Source organism: Rhipicephalus microplus, chromosome 6, assembly GCF_043290135.1.
Source record: "Rhipicephalus microplus isolate Deutch F79 chromosome 6, USDA_Rmic, whole genome shotgun sequence".
Lineage (NCBI taxonomy): Eukaryota > Metazoa > Arthropoda > Arachnida > Ixodida > Ixodidae > Rhipicephalus > Rhipicephalus microplus.
The window spans coordinates 33,598,426-33,608,200 of NC_134705.1; the positions used below are offsets into that span (position 1 = coordinate 33,598,426).

A 9,775-nucleotide genomic window follows, 5' to 3' on the forward strand; every position below is an offset into this window, starting at 1 on the left:
GCACCTGGACGTCATCACAGCTATTAGTCGACTCATTCGCTTTACAAGCTCCACTGTGGGCATTAGTTTTGAACGAGAAATCTCGTCAATGTCTGATGCGAACAAAAACATGCCTTTCAAAACTTCATCACTGAACAGTGTGAACGCCAAGTTAACTTTCATTTTCTCAAAAGAATTGGGCCGAATGTGCACTCTCGTAATATGTGGCATGGCCTTCAGAGTTAAAGAACTTTTGTCTTTCTCCCATGCTGCCTCAATGTCCTCAACACACGCACGACCATCTTGAGTGGTGAACCTGGTGCTTACAAATGAGTTGCGAACACATTTCACTAAATGTGGGAAGTCGGAGCAGAAGTGAAGCTTTCTGGAGGGGTCCACAGGGCGGGTAACATTGCAGGTGGTCTTGACTGAGGATGCTGAAATAAAGAAAAAAGAAGCAGTCAGCATCTCTGCTTTTCAAACCTCACTGTTCTGGGAATATATCGCTGATATTGAGATGCATATATATTGTTTCACGTGCCCCATGCACATAGCAGGCATGTTGAAATTGGCCACAATAGAACAAATAGTTCTGTTTCATACCGCCAATTCCAAATGACCTCCACATGCTCCGATTCCAGGTCGCTCCATCACAGGATAAAGTCGACGAAAAGTCCGGCTTGTTCTGACAGTAGAATGGCCTCTAGAAGAAGCTTCGCCAGCATTTCTGCTTTGATGTTCCCTTTGGATGAAAACACTCCCAATATCTGTGTCCAGTCACCTGCACAAAATCAGTCATATAGTTAGACTCATGTTTATAGCAAGACAGCTGCCTGACCTGCTAAGTTGTTTCGCACAAAATTGACAGGCTTTCTTGCACCTTACACAAGTGCAATTCGCTATGCTGACTAGGCACTCTCAATAAACGTGACATCTAATAAGGAGCCGACTTGAAGTTCTTCATTAATTTGGCAAAGTGAAAGTGCTTTTATCAGTAAACATGTGTTGGCACACAAAATTGATAATAACGCTTCCTCACCTTGAAAAGGTTGAAACATCATCACCATCCCATGGTCGGCTGGAGTCGTCCGATCTTCCTCCTGGGTGAACTTTCCGAGGTCAACGAAGCCTTCCACTGTCCCTGGAAATAAGTTAAAAACGAAAAACTGATTGCCTCCGCAGTATAAAAACAGGCCCTATACTGGGCAAACGTGGTGCATCTTCAGTGATCTGATGCTCGATTGAAGAAATGGTAGCGCTTACCTGCTGCACTGACGTTGAAATGCTCAGCCAACTTCATCTCATCGAAGATGATGCCTCCATGTCTACTGGAGATGTCCATATCTTTAGTCTTGATAGCAAGGGCGTTGAAAACTGCTTTGTTAAATCCAAAGCCGCTTTTGAAACTGCGAGTATAGCGCTGGAGACACGTCCTGCTTGGTAATATAAGAACTTTTTGCTTACGAAGCTGCTCGTATAGTTTAGGACTACGCATCCGCAGAAGTACACACTCCAAAATCCATTCCTTCTCATACAACATCCCAGATGTTGATTTTCTTGTAGCTGCCTCGAAGCAGGCCCTGACAGCCATTTGTTGCTTTTCAGGCAAACTTTTAATGCGAGCGCCCAGCACCTCGTCGGCAATTTGTTGATTTGCCTGCCGCATCGCTGCTAATTCGCGTTCTGCATTCAGCAGCTTCTTCTGAGCAGTACGCAAGCTGCGGCGTGTGTTAGCGAGCTTCTTCTGACGTTTGTACATGCCCCCGCTACGCCGCTTTCGCGACATTTGGTTTTGCACCAGTTTTCTGAGGTATTTGCAATGTATGCAGGAGCCACTCTCACACACATAAGTACACTTGGCAGAAAAGTAATTCCCAGCAAACAATACATACTGTCCTTGCTTTTCCGGTCTCATGCCGCAGCCTTGACACAATGCAAGTGCATGTGTGCTGTCGAGCACCGACTGCGCTTCTTCCGGCGAGGAGACGGTACACTGTGAATGCAGTTTGCCCCTCAAGTATACAAAGCAACACAATGAGTTCTGTTGGCTGCTATTAGCTTTGAATTTCACAAACTTGGGCAGCAAGATGTGGTCCACCTGCTCGCCCTCGAGCTCACAAACGCCGTATAACGCAGAATCACGTTCACAGCAAAACGTTAACTTGTTCCATGTTTCGTCGGGTAGACGGAGGTTGCCGCACACCCTTTGAACTTCGGCGTCGGCGGGAACTGCATCAGATGTCTCCACCTCGGGAAGAACATTGGGATCCTCGTGCTCCTGCTGCTGCACGTGTGCTTCGGGCTCTTGCCTGCTGACAGAGTTCGGCTTTTGCCGTTTTTTAGCAGGTCCGCGCTGCTCACATATATTTCTGTCCTTTCTTTTCACGGGCGCTTTTTTGGTAAAGTACTTCGGTGCGTCTGGGAACAGCGTAGGCACCGCATCTTCTGATAAACGCGGACAATCGCGGGGTATCTCGACAACCTCACCGTTTATAATGTGGCGGTATGTCCTTTCGATGAAACTGGCGTCGAAATGCCGCTCGCAAACGACACTGTCTCTCGTCAGCTCTTTGTCAGCCCGCTTAATATTTCGAGCCCATTGCTCTCGCCTCGAGAGATCCTTCGGGGCTTTAAAGACGGAAAGCTTCTCCGAGCACGATCTATACCCGCCTTTACAGCCAGGGACGAAGCATGTACTTGCACGACTTGACGGCATGGTTCGCAGAACACATGGGTAAACAAACGACAGCGAGCGCGTAGCATCCGAACAAGGTGACGGCACAGCACAGAGAGAACGAGCGTGCCAAAGCAAGCGTGGCGAGCACCTACTACTACACCAGCGCCCCTTGCGGCGGCCAGAACTTTCATTGCGTTCCGCGCATCCCTCTCCCATGGCGGGGATACAGCGCCCGTCACACTTCCCCCTCTAGCCACCATACTGCAGCACTGGAAATAGTGTCAGCGTTGTCAGATGCTTAGGCTGATACCGCTAGCATTGGTGCTCTTATGTATTCAAGCCTGCAGTATATCGCAATTTTTATAACCAGTACTGCGCCGCATGAATAGACCATGATGTAAATGAAAAAACATATAAAATTTCCTTATTTTCTGCATCAAAAATTACCTTGCGGCTGCCACATTCAATAAACAGTTTTCTACCCACAACGCGCATGCTGGCACATGGATTCCGTACTAGCCGCAGCCGAAAGCCAAGCCGAGCCGCGGCAGTTCCCGTGCGCGCCATGCGCTCTCTCTGCTCGCGTCGTCGGGCTTGCAGATCTCACTGTGGTGACGTAGTTGGTGTGGAGAGGGGGACATGCGCGGGCCTTCTCCTAGTTCTAGGTGGTGTTGGCTGCGCGCGAATAGGGCCAAGTAAAAAGAGAGGAAGAGGTTGAAGAAAATAAAAGACGCAACTTCTGCAGCCCCATAGTTGGCAGCACGGCTCAGTGCCTGTAGGGGAATGGGGGAAGAGCACTAAAGCTGTGAAAAAGAGAGAAGAGAAACCATGCGCATATACGACGGAGGGAGGGGGTGCGGTACAGGTGATATTTACGTCAGTGTTAATCGCCAGATCTGTGCGTGTGCAATACATTGTTTGCAGTGACGAAGAGATTAGTGGCAGTTCACGACGCTATTTTAACCAACAAATTCATTAAACCTCTGTATCTATGAAAACAGTATTTATGGGGCAGTACTTCAAGTTTTGTGCTTCGAATTAAAATTCATGTCTTCATAAACCAAAGCAGAAAAACGCTGTTGAGCTACAAAGTGGCTTTCCGTGTCATACCTTTCTTACAGTGAGTTCATGTTTCGCTTTCCCGGATGTTCCCTTGGTCTTCAGCTGAGCTGCCATAGTTTTCCTCGCAACGAAACGCAGCATGCAAGATCAGAAAATAACATTGTTACATCTTATTTACTCATGACTACATTATGCACCTTCACGTTGATGCCGTTCCATCCTCATCACCAAAGCGCAAACCCATGCCAAAGGAAACAAAGAACTGCCTAGCCTATTGAAAAAAAAACAGCGTTTGCAGTGTCTCTCAGTGCGTTTCGGCGGGCTGTATGACACTGGAAACGCTGCACAATGTGTCGCAGTGTACTACAGCGCGCTTGTGGGCACTGGGACACACTGTACAGCGTAGCCCAATGTCTTAAAGCACGCTGGGAGGCACTGGTCATGCTGTATACAGTCTATAGAGCACACTGAAAACATTAGCGGTACATTGGAAGAGCTTTAGGCGCGATGGGCGCACTTTCTTTAAGACTTCATATTTATTCGCGAGATGTCGAGCATAAACTTTTCCGAACATAATGGTATTCTCATCTATGTGCTGCACATATGTACTGTTAGTTTTAGTTAGGTACTGGATGTATGTGCGAGTGCGCTAAAGCAATCATACGTGGAGTGCGCGTGTCAGGCGCGCCGCCAGGATTTTGCTGGGGAGGGGGGTTACAACGATAATTGCGTTCTTTAAAGGGGCAGAGAGGTACAGAACTTAAGTGTCATGACGATCGTTATAGCGCGCGAACAAATCACGCTATAACGCGCTATAACGATCGTCATGCCATACCAACTAGCCCAAGCTGCCACACTTCTAAGCTATGAGTCGTGTTTTTACTGTGCTTACTTTGGGGGGGGGGGCAAGAATTTCGGGGAAAAAAGACCCTAGTTTATTCCACGCATGCCCCCCCCCCTCTCGTGCGGGTGTGCTTTCCTTGAAGTTTGAACGAGTTTCGTCGATGTATTTCATAAAAGGCATCGATAGAACTGATAATTCGCAACAAAGCATGACAGTAGTGATCAGTCTTATAATCACGACCAACCTACTCTAGCAGTGAGTCGTTCCGGCTCGTACCGCAGAAAGTTGCACGTCCCCGGCAGCAGTTATCGGCTGGAATGCCGAATCTCGTTGTTGTTAGCTTATGATTTGTGTAGTCGAAAGTGAAAATATGACCACTCATGGGTCAGTTATGATCGAAACTGCATTTTATCGGTTATTAGACTCTTTCTAACTGAGTATCTACGATCTTCCCAGCAACTGTAGTCCACGATGTACGGCCCTAAGCCTAATGGTGTTTCGGCTAGAGTGAACTGCTGCGGCTGTCGTAGGCCGAACGTAAACGAGGAGTGTGGCAGCTTGGGCTAGTTGGTATGGCATTACGATAGTTATAGCGCGAGAACAAAACGACGACACCTTCTTGTCTCTGTGTCGTCGTTCTGTTCTCGCGCTATAACTATCGTAAACGAGGAGGACGAAAATACCTCCAAACCATCGAGGGATGAAATATACAGTGTTCAGTGAGCAGTTCAGATGAACGCTGTTTTCTACATAGGTATGACTAACCGCATATAGGCAGTCACTACGATTGCCGTAACACATCTGCCGCTTCGCTAACAAGGTTTGCGGCAAAACATGCCAGATGGAAGTGATCCAAGGCAATAAACGATTGTATCGGGCCAGTTGGTAAGGATCCATCTTGCTAGGAAGCGCAGCCACTATTACACAGAACACACAACACAAGCGCTTATGTTGGGTGTTCTGTGTAATAGTGGCTGCGTTTCCTAGCAAGATTGATCAAAGGCAACCCGCAAAAAATAAGTCAACAATCACCTGTTGGTTTCGCGCGAGCACGAAGAGACGAAGCACTGCGCATGCAAACGAGAAAATCAAATTATTGTAGACATGAATTTTTTTAAGATAAAAAAAAATACATCCACTCACCTCATTCAGGTGCGTTGTAATGGGTAGCGTGGCAGGCTCAGGATGTGCGGTAAGTTGAGGCAGTAAGTTTAGCTCACGCATTTTTTTTCTTTTTTTTCGCTGCGTGCATGTTTCAGCCCTAATTACAATGTGCGCATGACAAAAATTCTTAAAAACAATTTAAAAGCCAGATTTCAGCCGATAATGGGTGTCCTATCGTACAGCGCCAGCGTGCCTCATGCAACGTGGCACTGTCCCAGTGTCAGCGCCACACTGGTCCAGTATTCAGGTATGGCACTGGGCCACTGCCACTGACTTTTGTGATAGCGTATTAGAGTGCGAATCAATGGGGACCGTTATCAGCTACGCGCTATCGTTTCATTCCTTGAAAGCTCCATATGAATATTCAAAAACACTGTAATTTTTCTGTTCACAACGTTCTGTTTGTATTAAATGCCTCGTGTTTTTCAATGTTGTTAGGTCAGGCAATACAGACATGACATGCAGCTAGAGAATAAAACGTAGAGGATATGCAAATATGCTATTTAATGTGTTTTTATGAGCCTTAGGGCTGTTGTCAGGATAAACGCCGCAGCGCACCGGAGTCGGTCATCGTCTGTAGACTCTTAGTCATATCCTGGCTACAATACACGCCAGTAGGCAGGAAATCAAGCCAAGTTGTGGCCGCTTAGAGTCATTTAGTTACGCGGCTCCGTAGGCGTGTCTCACAGTAACAAGCCTGATTCGAAGTGGCGATCGGAATAGGCGGGACAATTATTAGCCGAGATTTTAAGTCAAATTTTTCTTGGCTAGGTACGGACTGCGGTTACTCGTGAGTAAAGAAAAAATATCGTTTGCGACCCCGGGCGGCCTATAAGAACTCAGTGGTATGCGTTTCAGCCTATGCAATGCGCCAGTGACTTTTGAGCGTATGATTGACACCGTGCTACGCAGCCTGAAATGGAAGACTTTCATATGTTTCCTCGATGACATTGTTGTCTTTTCATCGACGTTTCCTTAACATCTGCAATGCTTGGACGAGTTCCCGACTTGTCTTGCGGGCGCTGGTCTTCAAATTGACACCAAGTGCCATTTCATCAGCAGATCTATGCAGGTCTTCGGTAATGTTGGGAGCAAGGAAGGAATTCGTTCTGGCTCTAATAAAACTGCTACGTTGCTTCGCTGCCCTCGCTCCGACAAAACGAACGATTTGCGAAGTTTTTTTGGTCTCGCCTGATACTCTCGGCGATTCATACATAACTTGGTCCCCATAGCCATACCACTTCATAGGCTACTTGCTTGCGGTATGCCCTTTGAGTGGTCTCAGGAATGCGAACTGGCTTAGGACATGTTGAAGAGTGCCCTCACGACCGACCCTCTACTCTCTCATTTTACGATGATGCACCAACATTTCTGCACACAGACGCTAGCGGCCGCGGTTTAGTAACCGTTCTCCTGCAACGCGACAACTCTTCGCGAGAGCGAGTCGTTGTATACGCCAGCCGCGCTCTCTGCGCAGCCGAGAGGTACTACATGAGCACCGAGCCGGAGTGCCTGATCATCATTGTGTCACTGGAGAAATATCGTCCCTATTTGCACGGCTGCCATTTCAACATTGTGACCGACCACCACGCTTTACGTTCGCTTTTGACACTGAAGAACTTGTCGGGGCGCTTTGGCCTTTAAATTCTATGCCCCCAAGAGTATGATTTACATATCAGACAAGTGTGGCAAAAATCATAGTGACGCCGATGCTCTTTCTCGGTGCCCACTACCAGTGGCCCCACTCAGCGTTTCCGCAATCACTTTGCACAACACACCCTCAGAGTTCATGTCTACGGCAGTTCCCTATCGGCCCTCGGTAGACCAGCTGCCTTCGGACGACCACCACAGCTTTCTTTCTCGGCACCTGGCTGACCCATACTATCGGTGTATTAGAGGCTACCTCAGTGGCAATTCTCACCTCCCTAATGCGAGGCTCCGGCGCCAACTTTCGCAATTTCAGTTAGACAAATCGGTCCTGCACCGCCAAATTTGCCATCCTGACGGTCAGCGCTCCGTTCCCATTCAACCGCGATCGCTTCGGTCTGAAGTCCTCAGAGCGCTTCATGACGATCCGACTGCTGGTCACGTTGTTTACCATAAAACCTACGAAAACCTTCGAGGTTGGTTTTATTGGTCAGGCAATACCACTAGTGTAGCTCGGTACGTCGGGTCCTGTGCTACCTTCCTATGTAGAAAACTACGAAAATCTCCTCCCACCGAGACACTACAGCCTCTTCCATGCACATCCACGCCATTCAAAGTCGTAGGCGTCGGTCTTTATGACTCCCTTCTAGTCAGTACTGCTGAAAACCGGTGAACAGTAACAGCCATTGACAATTTGATGCGCTACGCAAAAACGGCATCCGTTACTACTGGTTCAGCTTCTGCAATTGCTGATTTCATCACCCGAGCCATTATACTACGCCATGGTGCTCCACGAGTTCTGCTCGGTGACCGTGTCAAAGCCTACCTTTCACAACTAGTGAACGAACTTCTTCACGCTCCGGCACAACTCACAAGACTCCCTTTAGTTATCCCCAGACTAACGGCCTCAATGAGCGATTCCACCGCACTCTTGCCGACATGACCACCACCTATATTCAACCAGAACACAAGAATTTGGACGCAGTTCTACCATTTGTCACTTTCGCTTACAATACGGCCATTCAGCCAACAACCGGCTACTCACCATTTTACCTAGTTTACGTACGCTCCCAGAGCTACTTCCTTTCTGAACGTTTCTTTACCAGCCACGCGAACTCATCTCCATCCGCTTCAGAGGAATACGTTGCACGACTTGCTCAGGGTCGCCAACGTGCTCGTAAAATACGGAAGCTCGACAGCAAGAGATAGTTTACGATGAATCACGCGGTGCTGTATCCTATCTTCTCTTTTCTGCACGGCACTACACCCAGGTCTTCAAGGTGGTTCTTTGCTTCCTTGAGGACATTGGACTAGGTAAACGGCTATAGAAGCCGCCCGCCACGTCTTTGGTCATGAACGCAATGTTTCTCCTTCTCTCTATTCTTCACATCTTTAATGCCCCCTCTCCCACCCACCCCCCTGAAGGCACTGAGCCATGCTTCCAAGTAGGGCTGCAGAAGTTGCGTCTTTTCCTTTCCTGAACATCTCTCTCTCTCTCTCTTTTATCCTATCAAGCTGGCGAAAAAGTGCTCCTTTTGATGCTTATTTGCACACCTGACTTTTGCGAGGAATTTCAGCCATGGTTTATTACCCGTACAGACTTCTCGAAGAGACTTCACCAGTGCTTTGCCGGCCTTTTTAGCCCCAGCAGATCACCGTTATCGAAATACTGACGACGTCCACGTCTGCCGTATCAAGCCGTTCATGCAACGTTGTTTGTCTTCTTGACCTGCCATGACCAGGCTGGCCGCTTTCACGTGGGGGAATATGTAGGCATTTAGTATACCTATCCTCTTCATCAGTGCATTAGCATCATTATCATGAGTTGGTCATAGATCGTCATCGTTGTCACGCATGAGTATCATCATTCTTCACTCATCGCAGCTGTCGGCTGCTGGTTCCTCGAGCCTAACAAAGGTCTTTCAAACCAAGACTTGAATATAAATAAGTTGTACCAAAGGATAAATTTAATGTAATGCCCTTCAGACTTTTCAATGTGCCGGCGAATATTAAAAGAACAATGGACAGTGCCCTCAGGGGACTTGAATGGCACATCTGCCTTTGCTATTTAGACAACATATTTGTACTCTGTGCAAATTTTGAAACTCGCTTTCACGTCTGGAACAAGTTGTCCAGTGCCTTACGGCAGCCGGATTTCAACTGAACTTCAAAAAATGTGATTTTGGCGCCCGCAAACTCACTATACTCGACCACGCCTTCTCAAAAGAAGGAATATCGGCAGAACCTGCCAAACTGCGTGCCGTTGCTGAGTACCCCAAGCCTCTACCCTAAAAGAGCTCCGTAGCTTCGTAGTCTTGTGCTCGTATTTTCGGCGTTTAATCAGCGATTTCGCTTCTATAATCACTCCCCTGACTCAGCTACTTCCCAGTAGCGTAGACCTC

At 47.7% G+C, this 9,775-nt stretch overlaps 1 protein-coding gene across 1 annotated transcript; it reads right to left on the reverse strand.

Moving 5' to 3' along the window:
* Nucleotides 1–629: 629 nt before the first annotated feature.
* On the reverse strand, nt 630–5,710 carry LOC142765832 (uncharacterized). Its single transcript, XM_075867636.1, has 4 exons — nt 5,706–5,710; nt 1,243–2,288; nt 1,019–1,120; nt 630–760 (listed from the first exon to the last, which is right to left on the reverse strand). Exons 1-4 carry the CDS (start codon nt 5,708–5,710, stop codon nt 630–632), a joined length of 1,284 nt encoding a protein of 427 aa, XP_075723751.1.
* Between the last annotated feature and the right edge of the window lie 4,065 nt (nt 5,711–9,775).